This window comes from Gavia stellata, chromosome 1, assembly GCF_030936135.1.
Source record: "Gavia stellata isolate bGavSte3 chromosome 1, bGavSte3.hap2, whole genome shotgun sequence".
Taxonomy (NCBI): domain Eukaryota; kingdom Metazoa; phylum Chordata; class Aves; order Gaviiformes; family Gaviidae; genus Gavia; species Gavia stellata.
Window position 1 is genome coordinate 116705704 of NC_082594.1, and position 21339 is coordinate 116727042.

General features: G+C 54.7%; 1 protein-coding gene across 1 annotated transcript; it reads right to left on the reverse strand.

The window, feature by feature from the left end:
- Positions 1-563: 563 nt before the first annotated feature.
- On the reverse strand, positions 564-20148 carry CD101 (CD101 molecule). The gene is given in 11 exon segments (XM_059816912.1): positions 564-584; positions 586-761; positions 4501-4896; positions 5748-6155; positions 11118-11522; positions 12493-12876; positions 13652-14035; positions 17195-17611; positions 18542-18919; positions 19314-19319; positions 20103-20148. Coding segments are annotated over 11 exon segments (3021 nt in total).
- Between the last annotated feature and the right edge of the window lie 1191 nt (positions 20149-21339).

The following is a 21339-nucleotide window of genomic DNA, read 5'->3' on the forward strand; positions in this document are numbered from 1 at the left end:
AGATCCATTTCCTTTTGGAGAAGATGCTCTTTGGGCACAGGCGCTCTCAGAACGAGGGATGAGTGTCTGAGAGCTTCCCCAGCAAGGGATGGGCAAAGGCAAGTGCAATGCCTTAAAAGGGACACCAAGACTCCATTTCAGGCTCTGGCACTGGTTTTTAGCCTGCACACCGCACAAATTTCTTTAAGTCACCTAAAATAAGCAGCAATTTGATACTTTTGTGTCGCAGTGCAAAAAGAGCTGTTTTTTCCCTTACACCTGTAGGGGAGTAAGACCACTTCCACCCACACTGGGAGACACATACTTCAAGGACCTCAAATATACCACAATGAACAGAGTGTGAAAGGGGTGGGTATCTAACCTAAGAGACAGGAACACTCGTGACGAAAACCCTATTTGCTTAGTAATTCAAAGCCGCTTTGTTCCATTGAAAGTAAACATACAATTTCAAGGATTCATTGCAAGAGCTACTGCAAAACAATAAAAAGCTCCTCTGCAAGTACTCAGTCCTTCTCAGCTGTCCAGCTCTGCTCCTTCAAGTTACATCTGCTGTTATAGACCAGCTAGGTTTTCTTGACCTCTCCAGTCGCTTTGCAGTTCCATCAGCTGGTCTCCTGTGACGTTGCCCTTTTTGCTTTTTCTGAATTTGAAGTACCAGCAGAAGCCAGCAAGGGCCAAGAGAAGGATCAGAACCAGGGGTAAGTATAGGATGAAGTTCAGTAGTGGTGGGGATGAGCAGATCCTAGAAAACACCGTTGACTCTGGAGGGAAAATGAAAGAAAAAAAAAGTAGGTGAGGCCCCAAGCTAGTTCGAGTTTCTCTCTCCTACTGTTTCTATAGGTTATCTTACTGCTTTTCCCTCAGTCTTCAACACCTACCAATTTTTAAGAATTCATACTGGCTACCTGAGGAGAAGGGGGAGAGAAACCAGGTAATTTGCCTCAATTTCTTGTTTTGGGAAGTCAGACAGGGCTCTGGCTCATTCAGCTGAAGCATCCCAACATAAACAGCATGGCTCTTTGGCTAACCCATTCCAGACTGCACTCACTAAGGAAAAGCCACATACTCTTCACCCCCTGGGTCCCTACCCGACACCAGTGACAGTGGGGTGAGGCAGAGGTCTGCCAGAGGCTGCACCACAGAACAAGGAGGGACAAGAGGAATGCAAAGGAAACCAGATCAAGGAGGTCCCTATCTCCCCCAAACACCTGCCCCTCCTTGCTTCTGCCACTCTGCTATCCTATTTCAGCCATGCTGAGCTGCAGGCAGCTGCAAGCCCCATCCCCAGCAGCTCCTGCAGAACAGCTGCTGGTTGAGGTGGAGGCTGCCTGTACTGCTGCAGGACCCTCTGGGTACTGCAAAAGACTGGGTTTGGTCAGCCCCATGCTAGCTGAAAAGCTCTCGTTTTCAGCCTCTCCATTTTTGTCCCGGGGTCCTTACAGCCACCAACTAATCCTGGCCATCAAAACCTCTTCACTGGCACACAGCTTCAACACCACAGACTGGCCTCAGATGCACCTGCCCTACCATGAAGGGTCACGCCAATTCCTTTGGGTCTGTTTTATCCATCTCAAAGTGTTGTTCCTCAGTTCTCCTCCTCACCCAAAATGCATGTGCAGATGCTTTATGCTTGCTCTGCAGAACCATGCTGAGCATGTGGGTCTGCTGATTTGAAGCTGTCCATGGGGGACCCACACAGCCTGGTGGGCTAGGTGTGACCCTAGGGATGAACCAACCTGGGGGCTACTCCTGGCTGTGAAACTGGCTTTTACCTCTCTACCTCTGAAGCTCTGTGCCCCATCCATATAGACAGAAGCAGCATTTACTCTCTTGTAGAAAAACGGGGTGAAGTCTCCACTACACGAATGCCTCTGTAGTACTAGGGAGGTATCCTAATGGGCAGCATCCACATCAGGCACTAGAGCTGAAATTACTCCTGGTTATGGGTATACTTGTACTTGGCTGTGTCATTACTCCTCAGAAAGCTTCCTCTCCAAAACATTGAGATCTGTGAGCCAGAGGGGCATTTTTGAGATACCTGCATCACTGGAGAAACACATACAAAAAGAGAAAGAAAAAACACCACCCAGCTAATCTCTTGGACTTTGTGAAAAACGTGAAAACCATTTGGCAAAAACACTTACGCAACAATTGGAGGAGAATTTTCCAGCAGTTACTGAGCAATTTTAGCAATGGTTACTCCACCAGTACCGGGTAACAAGAGACAGAGGAAGCTGGTGAAGGAGAAATCTGAGTGCTAGAGGGAGCGGTGATGGACAACAGCAGGAATGTAACAGCAGGGGGATGAAGTGCTGTCAGTCCTTCCCTGTGCAATTAAATTCAGATTAGCTCTGCTGTAGGTGCAGAGTCATGCAAGGAGGCTCCGTGCCTGCCTGTGCCTGTAGCAGGCACAAGGGAGGGCTCTACAGGGTCCCCCTGAGCTCTTCCATGTTGGTCGGTGTTGGTAATTGCTGCAGAAGCTATAACCGCGCATGGGCACCCAGGCTGGCTTTGGGCATGGCAACCTCAGGGCTGAAGGCACGAGAAGAACTGCAGGATATTCTCAGCTGGGTGCAACATGATTGATTTCACAGTTCATATTTTTTCCTAGACATGAGTCATCCAAGCCTCCTATTTCCCCAAAGAAGCAACAAGAGAGTACTTTTTTCCTGCCTGTTACCTCCCTAAAAACATTGTGTGCGCCTCACTGAAACCTTTGCTTTTATTTTTTTGAAATTCGGTATGCAGAATTGTATTGGGTTTGCATGGCAAGATTTTGGTAGTGGGGGGGGGGAGCTATAGGGGTGGCTTCTGTGAGAAGCTGCTAGAAGCTTCCCCTGTGTCCGATAGAGCCAATGCTAGCCGGCTCCAAGAGGGACCTGCTGCTGGCCAAGGCTGAGCCAACCAGCAGCGGTGGTAGTGCCTCTGGGATAACATATTTAAGAAGGGGAGGAAAAAAAAACCTGAGCAATTGCAGCTGGAGGAGAGGAGTGAGAATATGTGAGAGAAACAACCCTGCAGACCCCAAGGTCAGTGAAGAAGGAGGGGGAGGAGGTGCTCCAGGCGCTGGAGCAGAGATTCCCCTGCAGCCCGTGGTGAAGACCATGGTGAGGCAGGCTGAGCCCCTGCAGCCCATGGAGGTCCACGGTGGAGCAGATATCCACCTGCAGCCCGTGGAGGACCCCACGCCAGAGCAGGTGGATGCCTGAAGGAGGCTGTGACCCCATGGGAAGCCTGCACTGGAGCAGGCTCCTGGCAGGACCTGTGGACCCGTGGAGAGAGGGGCCCATGCAGGAGCAGGTTTGCTGGCAGGACTTGTGACCCCACAGGGACCCACACTGGAGCAGTCCTGAAGCAGTTCCTGAAGGACTGCACCCTGTGGAAAGGACCCAGGCTGGAGCAGTTTGTGAAGAACTGCAGCCTGTGGGAATTGGAGAAGTTCACAGAGAACTGTCTCCAATGGGAGGGACCCCACGCTGGAGCAGGGGAAGAGTGTGAGGAGGAAGGAGTGGCAGAAATGACATGTGATGAACTGACCGCAACCCCCATTCCCTGTCCCCCTCGGAGGGAGAAGGTAGAGAAAATGGTGAGTGAAGTTAAGCCCCGGAAGAAGGGAGGGGTGGGGGTAAGATGTTTTTAAGGAAGGTGTTTTTAAGGTTTTATTTCTCATTATCCTACTCTGATTTTGATTGGTAATAAATTAAACCAATTTCCCCAATTCGAGTCTGTTTTGCCCGTGACAGTAATGGTGAGTGATCCGTCCTTATCTCGACCCATGAGCCTTTTGTTATATTTTCTCTCCCCTGTTCAGCTGAGGAAAGGGAGTGATAGAGTGGCTTTGGAGGGCACCTGGCATCCAGCCAGGGTCAGCCCACCACAAGAATCCAGTTCTATTTTTGCATCCAGCATGCACCCCAACTCACCTCAAGAGGACAGAGGCTTTTTTTAGAGACCTAACTGGAGATAGACTTGCCAGAAAAATCACACCAAGAGATTTTTCCCCAAAACAGTTAGCATTCTGGCCCAAATGGCACGACTGGGAGCAGGGGTTTGTGCCCATAGTCCCACAGAGAGCCCACAAGCTGCAAAGCACTGCAGACACAGGTGGACTCAACAGTACCCTCTGGACCACCTGCCTCACAGGTGGAGCTCTTGGTGTCTCATCTGATCACCACCTCCAATGTTTACAATGCCAAGCACCCGGGTTTCAGCCCTGGCAGATCGGTGGGACTGGGATCTCATTGCCTCCTCTGCCAGACCGATAGTGCGTGTCCCTCGAAGGGCGCCCCTCCCTCCCCTGGCTCCCAACACAACTCTGGCAATCTCCCCAGGACTGACCCCCACCGCGATCCCTTAGCAAGTCCTCCCGGCCCCGCTGCATCCTTGCCATTGCAGCCGGCATCACCAGCAGAGAGCTGTTGTTATCCCCTCCACGCATGCCAGCGCAGCTAAGGGGGAACCGGTGCGGGTTAAGCAGCCCCTCGCGCCCAGCTGCATTACCTGGCGGGGTGGTGGTGAGCTGGGTGTACCCCGAGCACGCCAAGGCTTGCAGAGCCCAGTCCTTCTCCTCGCTCTGCTGCTGCCACTCCTGCACCTGGCAGTGATACACACCAGCATCGCCCTCCTCCACGCTGTGCAGCGTCAGGCTGAAGTCGCCGGCAGCGGGGCGGCGGAGGTGCAGCCTCCCTGCCAGCCTCTCCTGGGGGTACTCGATGACGCCGTTGTGGTGGAGGGTGAGCAGGGGCCTGGCATGGCTGCTCTTCTCCCCCCGAAACCAGGTGGCCGAGAGGCGGGCGGTGGGCGGGCGGGCACCCCGCAGCAGGCAATGCAGCGTCACCTCCTCGCCCTCCCTCACTGAAATGCTGTGGTTGGTTTTCTCCAGGTGCAGTTCACGCTCTGGGGTGGGAGACAAGCAGAAAGAGTCATTGTGCTGTTGTGCTGTCATAGAAATACTCCTGCCTGTGCCCACAGCCTGAAGGAAATCTTCTGGAGTGAAGCGTGGGGGATTAGGATGGCCTCTTGGAAGAGCATCTCCAGGACACCCACGGGCCCCCTTGCTCCTGTGACTCATTCTCTCCCTGGGGTGTTTTTTTCCCCCCATCATCTCTGCCCACTGTTCACGACCCTCTGCTGTAATACTTCCCACCCCCTCCAAATAAGTGATAACGCATCCTTTGGACCAAAAGCTATTTAGGAAGCTGGAATTCTCTGATCCACTTTATTTAGGGCTGCAACCATAAGCCAGGTCATGCTGAGAGAGAGGGAAGAACTGAGCCAGGCAGACCGACCATGCACCCCAGCGGTGCAGTACCCAAGGTGGGAGCAGCTGAGCATTCAGCCTTGTTCTCTGTGGCTGTGGGGAGCAGGGTGGGGAAAAACACTGTCTCTTGCTTCAGGGTGCTTGGGAATACCAGGAAAGGACTAATTCTCTATTCACAGCACTGTGCAACCAACCAAGCGCACCATGTGTTGGAGGGAAAAGAAAATGCCATGATTCACTTTGTTCTGAAGCATTAGACATCATCTGCCAGTGGCAAAAATACCAGCTTGGTTGGTTTGGGATGTGGTAAACCCTCCTAATCCCCTATTTCCCTTTGAGAGGCACTGACACCTCAGTCTCAGATCCAGCACCAGAGCCGCTGGTTCTCCTGTGTCCTGACAGCTTAGGAGAGGCCTGGCAAGTCCTCTATCATAAATAGCTCCAACCTCCTCCAGCAGCACCTATGCAAGAGATAACTGCCGCTCACCTGGGAGCTTGAACTCCAGCGTGGTCCTTCCCGATGCTCCCTCTCCAAGTTTGTACCAGCCATCCACCAGCCACAGCCATTCCTCTACCACACAGAAGTACCTGCCCTGGTCCCCAGGGTTCGCAGAGAATATCCGCAGCCAGAAAACGTTGCTGGACACCCTCTGGCTCAGAAACCGGGACTTTTGTGCAGGAGAGCTGAACTCAGCCCCATATTCCAGTATGCTGCTGTAGTCAGCCCTTACGATTTGCAAGGGGGTTGCATCTGCCGGAGAAGGAGGTAGGAGGTACCAGGTAATGGCAAACTGAGAACTGTTCTGGGCAAACACGATCTTGCACTCAATGGCTGTGTTGGCACCACCAGCAATCTCCACAGAGCTCTCTTTCGTAGATACCTGAAGCTTGCTTTCTAAAATGGAGAAACAAAATAATCATGCTGGCTGCAGCTGCCAATACAGGGATGCTGGCAAGGAGAGGAACAAGGCTGGCCTGAGAGACCCCAGAAAGAAGAGGGAGGAAGAAGATGCTCAGAGGACAAAGACCCATTAGGGGATGCTGGAGCAGGAGCGCTAAGGGGGATGGGGGAAGGAGGGAAGGAGAGAAACCACACACCCTTATTTGAACTGTGGCAGGGAATCACTACTGGGCAGGGGAGTAGCGGAGGAGGCATCTGTGGGACCATGGGGCAGGAACGTGGGGATTGAGGCAGCCGCCATGTTGGAGGCAAAGCCTCTGTCTGAAGCAAACTTGTCCATCTACCACTGCTTCTATTGGCAGGCTCACACATATGTGACAAAACCAGCCCATGGCTTTAGAGACTGTGAACAAATGTCTTATGTCAGAGAGACTATAGAGAGTGCATGGGTTTCACTAACAGTTGCCATCTCAGGTGTTTGCTGTGGTTATTAACCATAAATCACATAACACGGTCCTGAACATCTGCTGTGATTATACCCAGCGATTGTTCAATTTAGCACTGAGCAGCTCAGGAGAGGAGAGCTTCAGTGCTGCCTGCAGCTCTGCCCCCCTGGCAGGGTACACGGTCACTCCCGGCCGATGCGCCTTTGCTGCTCCTGGTCTGAGGGACCCCCTTCCCGCTGCACAGCACCCGTTGCTGGTGCCTTTCCTTCTCCAGCAGCGGAAAGGCTGTGAACCGGTCTCTTCAAAGGGCCTCCGACTGCCTGTGTTTCCCCTCAGCCCTCCCCTCCATGCTGAGACACCACCTCTGTCAGATGGAGCCAGCAGTCAGGTGAAGGAGTACACACAGATATCTACCTATGGATAGACAGAAATTACTCAGCACGAGACACCGTCAGGGTTTTAAGGGACTGTAGGCAGAGTTCCCATTCTTGGGATTTTCCTTGTGTACAAGCTGAGCAGCGGGACACCTTGTGCCACGGACGCTGAGGGCAACCAAGCTCCCTTAAGCTCCGTGCCGGGTGCTGGTTCAGGGACGGGCTGCAGAGGACACGCTGAGATGCCCCTGCGGAGTGGCTCAGTCCCATGCCCTCGGCCGCAGGCTGAGCAGGGTGCTGTCCTCCACGGCATCTCCCCAGGGGATGCGACAGCAGCGGGTTAGGAAGAAAGTTTGTGGACCAGAAGGGAGTTGCGGCTTCTCCTGCAGGTGCTGATGGGGACGAGGGACACCGCAGGAGAGAGCCCACACACTTCCTCTGCCTTCAAGCATTTCTTCTTGAAACTCAAGCAAACCACTTCAGAGACTGTTACTGTCTCTCGAGGCCCATCAGTGCCAAATATCCCAACTGATGGCCCTTGACATCCCTGTCCATTGTCGCTGCCTCCGTCTCAAATTTGCGAACAAAATCTCCCTGCTCACATCCACTTACACTGCTTTTTTCTCTTTGCACCCTATTGCACTTCCTCCTCTTCTCTCCACACTGCAAACAGACACATTTTCACCAAAAGGTAGACAGTTTCCTCTATAGTAGGACTTGCATGTCCGTAAGTCCCAATATCTGCTTACTGCCTCACCTCAGCGGTGAGGATTTCGGCAGTGACAGTCACTGGGAGGTGGCCGCTCCCAAGGGATCAACAAGGTGCTGTCCTGCATTTCACGGTGCACATGCCCTGCTCTGAAGGAATGGGTAAGGCCAAGAAGCAGAAGAGACAGGAAGGCAATCACCCTAATTAGGAAGCTGTGCAAATTCATCATATCCACACACACAGAGACCAAGTAGACTCGGGCGTACTTAGGAACCAGATGCAAGTTGATGTCTTCCAACTTCAGCAGTTAAAAGCGCACCCAGTCCAGAGTCAGCTCTAAGAAAGCACAAACCTTCAGAGTGGGAGAGTCTCCCTTCTTGGAGATATTCAAAAGCCATCTGGAGATGGTCCTGGGCAACCGGCTCTAGGTGGCCCTGCTTGAGCAGAGGGTTAGACCAGATGACCTCCAGAGGTCCCTCCCAACCTCAGCCATCCTGTGTTTCTGTGACAGGTGAACTGATCACACTGGAAAAAGTAAGACCCTTGGGTTCTTAACTTCAGCTGCTCAGTACAGCAGGAATATCACGCAGCCAACCTGCTGAAGTCCAGGAGCTTTATTCAGGGACCCAGAAGTGAACTCTGCCAAAGGGAAAGAAAAAGTACTCCCAGGTATTTTAACTGGAGACTTTGCTCCCATTTCAAAGGCCACAGGAGAGGAGCAGGCAGGACCAGGGGAGGTGGTGGTGGACATTGGGAACAGTCTTCCCACGTCAGACACATGGATGTGCCTTCCCCAGCTGCAGCTGCCATCGCAAGCAGCTCTGCCACATCTCCCAGCAAAAAAGAGCTGCAGAAAAGCTGGACAAAAATGTGTACCTCACTCAAAGCATGCTCCTCCTGGCAGCGCTGCTGTGGTCAGGGGCAGGCGGGTAAAACCCAGGACCTTTCCCCAAACCCAGAGAGGCTGCCAGCACAGGAGACAGCAAACTGCCCAGGACGGGTCTCACTCGCGTACGGCCCGGCCTGACACCCACCAGGGCAGAAAATGCTCCAGAGAAGCAAAAGCTACTAGAGCTCAGAGAGGAGCCATGGGAACCGCTGCTGTGAGCACTTGATTTTGATGAGAAAAATTGCTGTTACGCTCTTGGAGAAGATCACCTCAAGAGGAAGAAGAGCACTTGCTGCAAAGCGTCCTTCTTTCAACTCCAAGTCTCCGCTCACTCCTGCTAAAGATCAATTACCCAAAAGGGCAGAGCAGCCGCTTGCCTTTTCCTTTGGCACGGAAAAGTGTAGTGCTGTTTTCCCTTTCATTTTCCGTTTAATTAACCAAGCCAAGCCTCTCGCTGCCCATCTTGCTGTGAACCCTGCCTGCTGACTCCGCACTTTCTGCCCGGCCTGGGAGCAGCGGAGCACAGGGAAGGGCATGGCCGCTGCAGGGACCTGTGTGGGCTGGCCGGCTGGAGGGGCGGCTCGTGCAAAGCAACCCCGCAGCTCGCTCCGGAGCTGGGGAAGCCACCGCGGGCAGCTGCGCTGAGAGGCTAATGGGAGCATCCCTGCTAGGGTTGTACAGCACCTGCCTGCCCAGGGCATTAATTGTGGGACCCCACCATGGGTCAGATGCTGAACTACTGAAGAAGCTGGAAATGGAAAAGACATGTCCTCCTTTCTCTCCTGTTACGAACTTTCACACACATCCCTCCTGTTTGAATCTACAGGCCAGATCCACAGTGGCATTTAAACTCCTAAAGCACCGACTGACACTGAGTGGTAAACAAAGTGCCAAAACAAAAGTCAAGAACTCCAGTATCTCTGCAGGCTCCAACCATAAGATTTTACACTTGAAGGAACAGGCTGGTGATTTTCATGTTTTGCAGCTTCATTTTCTGCAGCTTCGCCTCATCCCATTCCTGCTAGAGCCGGCTTCCTTCCCAGGCTTACTTCTCTACCTTCCCAAATATCCTTTGTTGGCTGATGCTGCCTTTCTGAGAGAAGCCAGCAGCCACCTCCCACTGTGCACCGCCCTCTCCCAGTTCCCACCATCTTTACAGCGTCGCAGTATCCAGTAACAGCTGCAATACATTTGGAGGCAAACATCATCGTATCTTGCTGCTCCGCTGCGACTGTCTCCTCTGTGTAGACACTCTACAATTATGCCCAATTATGCCTGCTTGTTTTAATGCCATTTACACTACTAACATACGCTCACAGATGTTGTCTGTTGTCACCCCTAGCCTCAGTACCACGCCGCAGACCCCCCTGCCCCTGGCTGGCTGTAGCTCAGGTATAACATGGAGCACCCCAGCACCCAGCTCAGCAGGGGCGAGGAAGGAGCAGCAGCGGAGCAGGAGGGAGAGCACCATGGAAACGAACCCGAACAGGGAAGGAAATGTATCAGCTTACGTTACAGCAAACCCATCAGTTAAAAAACAGAGAAAATGCATAATTTCAGTTCCCTGGGTTGTGATCCCAAAAATCCAAGGATTAGAGGAAGAAGCACTTAATGCATGAAAAAAGAGCAAGAACTCTCCTTTGCTGGCAGAACAGACACAAGGGGGAAAAAACCAACCCGTATTCTCATGCCTGCTTCCACCAACTCAGAGGTTTTGTCCGGGACAACCCCTTCAATTCCTCCAACAGCCCCAGCCTTGAGCAGAGCAAGCCGACACCGTGCTGCTGCCGGGGGTGGCGGGGAGCAGGCACACGGTGAGCCGGCTGAGAGGCTGCAGTGCATTTGCAACATCTCTTTTCCATAAGAGGACGAGGCTCCCTGTGCGGTGCTGGCAGGCGCAGTGGCGGCGCGGACCCTGCCTGCAGAGGTGGCCATAAAAGGGAACCCTGGGCAGGCCCCCAGCTGCGCAGCCCAGCCGTGCCCGGGAGGAGGTACTTCCACCCAGAGCCCCTAGCACCTTGCAGCTCAGTGCTGGCTCCCAGCCCGGCAGAGCCCTGGCGCTTTCTCAGCGCACCTCAAATACACTGGAGGAAGCCCAGGGGGACACAGACATATCCCAGCACCAGCTTTGGGGGACGGTTTCTCTCCACTGCCCTCCAGCACCCCAGAAGCCCACACCATGGGAGGCACCTCGCACCCCCATCATTCAACTGGGCTCTTTGGGAGGACTACTTCTTCCCAGAAACAAGGCTTAAAATCCTAGTGGCAAGGCTGATCCCTACATGCTTGGCATAATCTGCAAACAAACAGACATTGCCGCTCCCCAACACCAAATTTGCCTCCAAGAGTGTCGTCAGGAGCTGTGGGTTCTGAGGAAGAAACAGGGCAGGCAGAAACATCTAGTGTGGCCCTGGAAGGTGACCCCGCTGGGGACATCCCAGCCATCAGTCGTCCTGGTTGGCCCTAGTTATGTTTGATGGATTTAAAAGTTGCAGAAGAAGAGACCTGTGCTGATGAAGTGCCCGTGGCGCTGCTTACCTGGCAGCACCACGTTTATCCCCACAGCATTGGACCTGGCGGTGGCTGCCGCCTGCCCCAGCGGCAGGATGTTCCTCCTCCAGACCTCCACCTCACACTGGTACGTTCCCTCATCAGCAGCTACGGCATTGTGGATGCGCAGCCTGAAGGAGGTGGCAGCCTTTGTCAGCTGGGCTTTCCCCTGGAAGTGTGGCTGTGTTGTCCCCCAGGCCACAGTGCCACTGGGAAAGACCCGGACCAACTCGTGGTAGTGGCCCGTGGGTGGGCTGGGCTGGAAAAGCCACCCCACGGACATCGGCACCTCCTCAAGGGTGTAGCTGGCGCTCACTTGGCAGAAAAGTTCAAAACTCTGCCCATATCTGACGGTGGCAATTCGGCTTCTCAGCGTGGTGTGCAGACCAAGACCTGCTCGGGAGGAGAGAGCCTTTGGCACCAGGACAGAAATCCTGCCCCATGCCACCTTGCCACCACCCTTCCCATGTAGCCCCATCCCCACTGCTCCAGCCACCGCAGCCCCATGGCAGCCAGCAGTCCTGCTGCTCCTCTGCCGATGCCGCTCTCCCCCGAGTTTCACTGTGCTCTTCCAGCCCCACACAGTTCCTGGCCTCTCCTTCCTCACCCCCTGCTCTCCCACCCCCAGCCCCCCCAAGCACCCTCTCTTCCAGGCTCCCCAGTCCCACCCCATGTCAGGGAGCCAGCGATCCTCTGCTGATGCTGCTGCCTTGTTCGCTCCTTCTTTCCACCCCCACAAAAACCTAACAACTCCTGTGGCCCGACTGGTGCTCTCAGGGACCCAGCCCAGCAATAAGAAAGGAAAAACACCCTAAATCACAGCCAAAAGCTGCCTCTCCGTATAGGCACCCATTCCAGCAATCAAAAGAAGAAACAGTGTGGGCATTGCATGCCGGGGAGGTTAGCAGCTCTGTGCTCAGACAGGAGGGCAGGAGAAGCGATCAGATGCCAGCACCCGGGGTGTAACTCTGACAAAGACCACCATACAACTCAGCAAGTGCCTTTGTTGAGCTTAATTACTGTAATTATGCTGCTAGAATGGATATTTTGTATTTCAAGTTAAAGAGACAGTCAGAGAGACCTGCTGAGCAAGCCACTGCCTTTCAGGTCTCCGGGCGTTTTAGCTCTTGTGTCCCACTTGTTTCTCCCAAAAACATCTCATGGAGGACTCAAACACCCTGCTAGAAATGGGGAAACTGAGGCACTCCAGGGCCAAGTGATCAGCCCCAGGTCACCCTGCATCAGCAGCGGAGCTCAGGGCACAGCAGACCTCTGTCCTACCCACATGTGTCCACCCACTTCTCCAGCCTTGCCTCCAGCATGCCCAGCTTGAAAGCCCAGAAACAGGGATGGCCCAACTCACCCATGGAGCTGACTGTTACTGCTGTCTCCCCCTCCTCTGTCCAGCTCTGGCCTCGGGACCACTCAGTTGCTTCACACCCGTACCGCCCGCTGTCGCCCTCATCCAACGTGTTGGGGATCACCAGGGTGAAAGCGCTGGAGTTTGCTTTCTCCAGCCGGAGGCTCCCTCGAGTCCTGCTGTCCCAGTAGGCGCTGCCCAGGATCAGGGTGCCGTCCTGCTCCATGGTGGCCACCGGCACCCGAGGACCCGGGTGCTGTGGTGGCAAGTGCCACCACTGCACTGACACAGGGCTGGTCGCTCCTTGCACCTCGCAAAGAAGGATCAAGGCATCTCCTGCCATGACCTGTGGCGTGCTGGTGGACACGGACAGGCGCATGTGGCTCTCTGCAAACAACAGTTACTGTGTCGGAGGGGACATTGTTGTGCTCCTCAGAGAAAGCCAGAGATACTGTGGCATTAAATGGAGAGACTAGATAAATCTTGACATTGGAATAAGAGAGGAATTGTCTGAAATTTTCAACCAGCCTTTTCTTATAACTTTGGGGAGAGATTTTGGGTTTTTTTTTCTTCTTTAATGTCTTTCCTGGGACATGGATGCATAAAGAAATACTTAAGAAATAGAGTCCCAACAGGCAGCTCCTGCTACATCAGAATAGTCATTGTCTAGCTATTACAAGGAAACCAAGAGTCTCTTACACACCTTTTTTTAGAGTGTTTTCTCACAAGTCATCCCTCCAAAACAGTGAGAGCAAGCACCCTGATGGAAATGGCAATGACCCCCCCGTCCAGAAGTACCTGTTCTGCTGGGTCATCCTGTGATCCTCAGGAGTAGCAACAGGCATTGCTCCCAATTTTCTGTACCAAAGACACCAGAGGACCCAGCCTCCCCAGAACTCTACCTATTTGCCCCAAAACTTACTGCAAAGAGACTGAGCTAAAGGTTTACACTTTGTTGACAGCTGCTACATCTGTCATGCTAATGTTTGCCAGAGCAAGTGCTTTTCCCATTATTATCTACCAAAATCTATGCCACCTTTGCACTCTTTCTGCAAACAGCAGGTGTGTTACCCCTGCCAACATGAAGCCAGACTTGAGGCGTTCCCCAGTTGGGGATCACTGTAGGTTTTACCCAGAAGAGCAGCCATTAGGTTTTACTAACCTATTGGCTTCACGTCGACTTGGATGCCTGATGACAGATTGGTTTGGATGCTGTGAAAGTCTCCAGGAGTGTTCACCTCCGAAACAGAGCAGTGGTATGTGCCGTTGTCCTTCAGTCCCACCTCATAGATGATGAGAACATAAACTGTGTTGCTTTGCTTGAATGCTCGGAGCTGCCCCAGCTTGGCTCTCTCCTCATATTCTTCCTCCCAAATCAATACCCCATGGGGGTCAACTTTGGCCACTTCCATGCCATTGAGGAGCCAAAGCACTTGGAATTGCCTGCTGCTGCTCTTCTGGGCTCCCACCATGCAATTTAGCTGCAAGGTATCACCTTCAGAAAGGGAGCTTTCAGCAGCAGCAATGTCCACGGAGAGGTCTCTGCCTGTGGGCAATCAAAAGCAAAGAAGGTGCTGGGTGGCGCTGCCCACACTTCCCTCCCACCTGGCAGCACCAATGGCCTTGCAGAGGGAAACTAGAGGGAATTCGCTACTGAAACATTTTCTTTCACTAGAAAAGTGATCAGGATGGAAAATTTTGCCTATGGGGAGACAATTACCAGATCCAGGCACTAACCAGTAGCGGCAGGTGGAAGAACCACCAGAGCCCTGAGGAGCTGAGCTCCCCACTTCGGGGCAGCTAACCTCCTCAGCACAGAGCACCCGCTGGGACAGCCTTAGGCCACAGCCACCCTTTGCTCAGCTCAGGCATCCAAACTGAGGGCTACCCTAACCCAGAGACATAAGCTTTTTGGGGGGGCTGCTCTGTCTTGTCTCCTGGAGCTGTTCTGCTTCATGTCACAAATATCCCCTAAACCAGAAAGCGGCACAAAGGGGCTTTATCGCTCAGCGGTGTTTTTAACTCTGCTGTCTGTGGTGGGAGAAGGTGCATGGAGGGCTGTCATTCAAGCTGCTTGTCCGAATCTGATGCTGCTGGTCCCGTGTGCTGCAGCCCTCACCGGCTGCTGCAGGATGTGGGCAAGAGACACTCTCAAAGTTGGAGAAGTTTGGGGTCAGTTCCTACAGAAAGCAGAAATGTCAAGACTTGTCGCAACATGGGGAGGTCGGAGGGAAGCAAGAGGAGGTGGAGGTCATCTCCTAACCCCTGTCCTGCCCCCCATACTGACCAGCAGCAGGTGCCAAGCAAAGAGGGGGAGCACAAAGCCATCTTCTCCTTGGCAGACCTTCTTGGCCAGTCAGCCGCACCTGAGATAAGGACCCTGACTCTGGGTCCTATGGCACGATTCACCTTCCTCACGGGGCATGCAAAACCTCTGCCTTTAATGACCCCTGGTTCCCGGCTTCAGCCCAGCTGGAGAGCAGCTGCAGGCAGAGACCCGCAGGGCACCCCGAAACCCTGCACCGTGACCCCACACAGCATTGGCATGACTGAAAAACAGGAGATAGGGCTGAGCCCCGACTCCCTGGGCAGGCAGCCTGGCTCACACCACTCCATCTCCTTGGGTCACTGTGGTGACCCCGTGTTTAACAACAAGGGCAAGGCTACGTGCTGTAGTTTGGAGATAAAACAGAGCAGCTCCCAGATTGCCACTGGAAGGACTCAAATGATTTATTGAAAGCAGAGTACCCTGTGAATTTAAACACCGGTTTATAAACAGTTTGTGAGCAGGAATCCCAGCCACTGCAGTTATGTTTGGCATTCCCAAATATTTGCTGGAGAGTTTATAGAAACTGATGGAGCAGTTGGCCACAGTCAGAGTGGTCGCCGGCTCCCGGCGTGACGGGGCACTCAGTCCCACAGCTCAGGCTCTCCCATGGCATGCTGGAGTGAGGCCCTGGCCCTGCAGATGTGATGTAGGTCTCATACACCCGCCGCTGTTTCCTCCCCAGCAATACCAGCAGCTCTAATACAACCACCATATAGCCCATCTGTCTCCTTTCTACCCTTAACAGCTACCACAGGGCAAAGATTAAACTGACAAGGTTTCTCTACTTCTAAACGATCCTGTGGCACCGGTACCTGAAGCCACACACTACCAGTCATGATGAACCCTCTTAAACAAGCAGATGCAGGAAAGCGCACCGACTGCCATTGCCCTCCAGGCAGGAGCAGACATGGAAAGCCATTGCTGCAAACAGTGCGTAATAAGGGGAATAAAGCTTTGCCAGTCAGCCAGGTTTGGGGAACCAGGCTCCAACAGTGGGAGACTGCACTTCCCTCCCCCAATACCTTGCCCCCCTGAGCTGCACATGGGGTGCTTGGCCCTTACTCATCCATTTCTTTGGTTTCCTGCTCTGACTCACCACCCTCCCCCGCAAGACCCAGGTTCCCAGTTCCCGGTTCCCCTCACCGCCTCCTCCATCTGCCCTGAGGCGTGGGGACAGGGTACACCACCTCCCCAGGCAGGTTTTCAGTGAGAGACTTGCTCCCGTTTCACTGCATGCTACTGCATACTACTACACACAGCCTTGTCTTGGCTGCTTTGAGGTAAAACTTACTGGTGGGAAAGAGGGATTTTCCCTTCCTCTGGGCACAGCTACCCACACGCAGCTGGGGGAAGAGCAGGGTGAGGGACTGCAGCCAGCAAAAGGCTTGTGGCAGGAGGGATGGCAGGCAGGGTGCTCAGAGGAGCAGCAGCAAACACACAGCGCTGTAACCATCCCAGGGCAGCGGGGAGAGAGGGGTTTTCCCACTGGCCCTGGGCGAGATGATGCAGAGCTTGCAGATGCCAGGAGCCATAGGAAGCTGCTGGGCAGAGGGAACAGGAGGTGCCTGGCAGAGACAGTGTAGTGGGGGAGGATGGGCAGCACTGGCAAGGGGCTGGTTTTCAAACTTTCCTATTTTAATCCATCTCATACGTGGTAGCAGGTCTAAGTCTCCTCTTTCTCAATACCTAATACTACATTTTCCTAGAGCATAAGCCAGGAGCTTGGTGCGCCCGCTTCAAAGCCCAGTCTGACCCACAGTCTCATTACTGCCATATATGAACTACTAGGAGGAGACACAGGCATGGTCTAATAAACAGCAACACCAGTTACTCTGGAGACCATCAGACTTGTGACAGCACGGACAGACAAGCCACCTCCAGCAGACACTAGAGCCCTGCAGCACACACAGCACATCCCCGTGTCCCTCAGTGCCCGTGGCCGAGGCACCACAACAGGCAGCTGATTGCTGTGTACTTCAGTTTTTGAGGCCATGAGACCCCCGAGGCAGTCTAACAATGCAGTTTTCCGCACACTGGAGCTTAACACTGCCAAGAGCTGTGGCAGGCTGCTGCAGGCACACGCTGCTCTCTCTGCTACCACCTCACGTGGGCCCGTGAGGTTGCGTGATCGCTTCTGGCATCGGAGATTTGGCTGCGTGAACCTCCAAAGCGAGAAGCACCAACAGCTCCCAAACCAGGGGCTGCCATGGCCCTGAGCCCAGCCTGCCCCCCTCAGTGCCTGGCAGAGGCAGCCAGACCCACCGGTGGGTCCCTGGGCTGTGGCAGAGGCAGGCAAAGGCCACTGAAGGCTGCTGCTATAGACCCTTGAATGCACAAAGGAGTTGGAGCCAACATGTGAGTTTGCAGGGGCCTTACCCCGGCTCATGACCGCCAGCGACGTCCTCCCTGTTTGCTTGCGGGAGATGTCCTTCCATGTCTCATCAGGATCCTCAATCCACTCTGCCGCCTCGCAGTACAGCTGCCCCCAGTCGGACGGTTCCAATCCCCCGATGGAGAGCTTGTACGTGGTGTTCCCAACCTTGTTCAGCCGCACGTTCCCCACCAGAAACCTCTGCGCGTAAGAGGGCCCAGGCCTCAAGACGAAGTCCTTAGAGAGGGTGAGGACCTCATCAGCATGGCTCTTTCCTGCTCCCTGAAGACGGTACCAGCCAACAGAGAGATGCGTGTGCTGGGCAGTGGACTTGGACACCTCACAGGTGAGCTCCACCGCCTCCCCTTCGGCACGGGTGAGGACCTGGGGCACCATGGAAGCCGAGAGGGTGTCCGCGATCACTGAGCATGGGGGAGAAACACAGAGAGCAGCGGGTCACGGGAAAAATTATTTCTTGGCCTCGATGGGCAACCTGCTGGTCACTATGAAACTGTAGCCAGGCCCTGAGGGATCTGACAGAGTAGGAGAAATCTCTTTTGTAGCTGATTGACAAGGCTTCTATCAGCCTACACCAAGGTGTGAAGTGGTTAAAACCTCAGCAGGGAAGAAAGCACAGTGAATCTCTCTCCAGTACCCTCTTCAGACAAACTATAGGCAGTATTAATTAGGCAACCCCAAGGAGATTAACGAGCAGCCCCTCATGATCCCAAGTACAGGTTGGCACACGACCAGGATAGAGGAGGAAATGGTTGAATACCAGATGGAAGCACCATACCACTGTGTAGACTTGGTGGGGTCACAGAGGACCTTTCCATTTGCTTCCTCACCCCATTGCATTCCCTCCTCCCAGTGTTCTGCAGGAGCTGCTCCCTCCCTCTTTCTGTGGGTATGCTGCTTGGGTCGAGTCCCATACCCTGACCTGAGAGGACACCAACAGCTAATGCACAGAGCCTGAAAACTCCTGCCCTCCTACGCATTTGGCTGTGAAATGCTGTGGCTACATCAGGAACTGAAGGCAAAGTCAGGCCATGGGACAGCAAGGGCTTCCTCTCCCTTCCCTTGCCCGGGCTGGGAGGCAATGGCCAGAGCAACCTGCTGAGGGACCTCTGGGCATCCCAACTTTGGCCACCCAGGGGTAGGATAGCAATCCCACAGTGAGGAGGGGAGAAGGAAAATTTGTGTCCACCAGTCCCATTAATCTCCCCATTCCCCAGCTGCTGCTCTGTCAGGGACCAGGAGATGAGTAGTTCTACCCAGTGCGAAGGGAGCGGCAGGGGAAGCCTGCCTGCACCCCTGCCCAGCATAGAGCAGGGCTCTCCTTCAGGACTGACCTGAGAGGTTCGTCTTGGCGCTGTAACTCCCAAAGTACCTCTCGTCGGTGTTGGGCGTGTGGCACTCGTACTCCCCAGCGTCCCGGTCCTGCAGCTCGGTGATGTGCAGCAGGACAGCGTCCCCCTGCACCCGTTCCACGTAGATCCCCCGGCTGCGCACACGCTGGGTGTAGACGGCATAGGGGAAGGAGGGGTCGACGGTGCTGACGATCTGCACCTCCCGTTCGGGGGCCGAGGGCAGGTAGACGGACCACTGGAAGTTCTGCTCCGCCGGGCCCTGGTAGCCGCTCACCTTGCACCACAGCGTGACGTGGGACCCCCTCACACGGTAGAGGGGCCCCTTCTGAACAGTCACCACCCGTTGGCCAGTGCTCAAACCTGCCGGCAAACAGTCAGCTCATGTGGTGTTTGCAGGGGTATATGCTACCGGAGAGCTGCGCACCCAAAATGGCAGTGAGTCTGGACGTGCACAGGACCGCAATGTAATACTGAAAAGAATTGCTGTGCCGTCTCATTCTTTGAAGCACGAAGTCCAAGGGACTTCACGCTCCTTGCAATTGTAAGAACAAGTCCTGTAACAACAGACCTCCACCTCCGAACTTTCTTGTCTCCGAGCACACTGGGTCACACGACAGAGACCAGACCATGGTGGCCAGAGGGCTGTCAAGCTTGTTCATGGCTGGAGAGCATCTCTCAGCCAGCTGTTCAGGGGGAGGAGCAACCAGGCTGAGATCACTGGAGGAAGCTTGTGGTGTGCTAAAATTAAGAGGACCAAGGACTCAAGTCCTACATAAGCTGTGGGGGGAAGGGAGCAGGTACCAGAGCTGACCACTATCAGAAAAGGAGATGCAACGCAGAAGCCAAAGGACGTGGGACAGTGAAGGGAACTGGCAGGCTGGGTGCTGCAGAGGTGCTCCATGGACAGAAACTGGGGAGGGTGTGGGAGAGGGGGCCAGCAAGAGCTCCTCTGAAGGCAAGGGGCACTGAGAGGCATCAAGGGCTCCCTCCATTTTGCCTGCAGAGGGTTTGGGGAGGTGATGGCCACCCATGCACCCTCCCCTCCTGCAGAGCTCCCAGTGGTGACACTCACTCTACTCTGGTGCCCAGCACGCACACCGAGCAAAATGCCCACAGGACGTGGGCACTGAGTCAAAAACCAACCACGGACACAGGGCCAGAGAAGAGAGCTGGTGGCAGCACAGCCTAAGAAACCCTCAGAAAACCCCTCCCAGGGAAGCAGGGGGGTGAGGTAACCCCCTCCACACTCCCAGCAGCCACGCAACAGGGGCACACACGTCCCCTCCCCGAGACCTTACCCCGGTCTGGGCTATCACTTTGGAGTGAAACTACAGTGCCGAAAAGAGAACATGCCGCCACACCTCTTCCCACAGCCACCAAGCCAGAGCAGCACTCCCCACAGCAGGACCATCCTGGCCCCACAGCCCTAGCAAGGTGCCCCACTGAGCCACCCACCTGCAAAGGTCCCATCCTCACTAAGGGGGTGCTTTACTTCCCCCTCACCTGCCCAAGGAAAGCCCCCAACACAGTGCAGGGCACTCACCTGGGAGGAGGAGGAAGGCAGCCGCCAGGCACCGCGCCAGCCCCATGGGAAAGGGCTCTGCTTGGGTCATCTCCCAGGGGGGTGGTGGAAGGCTCTTGTGAGTGATGGCGACAGCCACCCCACAATTTTGAAAGTGGCTAGGAGGAAGCTGCCTGGTGGTGGTGGTTTCCTCTGCTTAGAAACGGCGGAGAGAGGTTGGGGAGCGGGGTGCAAAGTAACATGCCTCTGGGAGGTGACAGCCGGCACTCCGGCCTCACGCCGCCTGGGCAAGGGCGATGCCCATGCCCAAGGCCCCTCCTGCCACTGTGTGCAGGCCAGGTGCCCAGCGCTACCGGCTGTGGCTTTGCTGTCCCACAGCAGCTCACAGGCTAACCCTCTGCCTCGCAACTCCCGCTTTGTTGCGTGGAGTAGCTTGCTCCCTGCTAACAGAGGGGGCAAGGAGCCAGACCCCAGGGAGGGATGGGGGCAGATTTCTAGGGCTGAACCTCCCCCCAGCTATTTATTTTCCATAGCTGCAGACTGCAGCATGATGCCTCAGGTACAGGCTGGGTTGGCACAGTGCTCCCCGAGGATGGCTGACCAAGCTCTGCCTTGGGGTGCAGTAGAGCACCCCAAGTGGACTGTCTCTCCCACAGCATCCCCACCAGTCCATCAGCTACACAGGCAGGATACCCTCCATCGTAACAGCCAGCCCAGCTCAGGTGGCTTATCAGCTCTTGAAGGATCACCACTCAGCCAGAAATCAGCCGGGAACACTCTCCTATAAGCGCATCCCATGGGCAGGTACCTGCATGCAGGGCACCCCGGACCACCACTGCTTGCAGGGACAGTAAGGCCACAGGGAGCCGCGCTGGGAAGGCTGAGGCTAGGTGACTGCTGGCCGCAGCCCCAGAGGCAAGCGCAGCAGTGGCATCGGCATCGCGCCATCGGCACCACGTGGCCTGAGGCCTGCTCCTGACGGCAGGTGCCAGGGACATGGTGGGAGGCTGACAGGGGTACACCCCGGGCTTGGGAAACCCAGCCTCTCGGGCACGCAGCCAAACACTAGCAAGGGGCTCAAACCAGAATAGATGATTAGGGATGTTTGGGGGAGGGTTGTTTTGGTTGTTCAGGGGGGGTTGGTGTTTTTTTTTTACCCCCCAGGAAGAATGGTAGCACAAAGCATTTACCCCTGAGCCACGCTGCTCCCACTGCGCTGCTGGGGCATCAGCTGAATGGCTAAATTAGCTCAGGGATT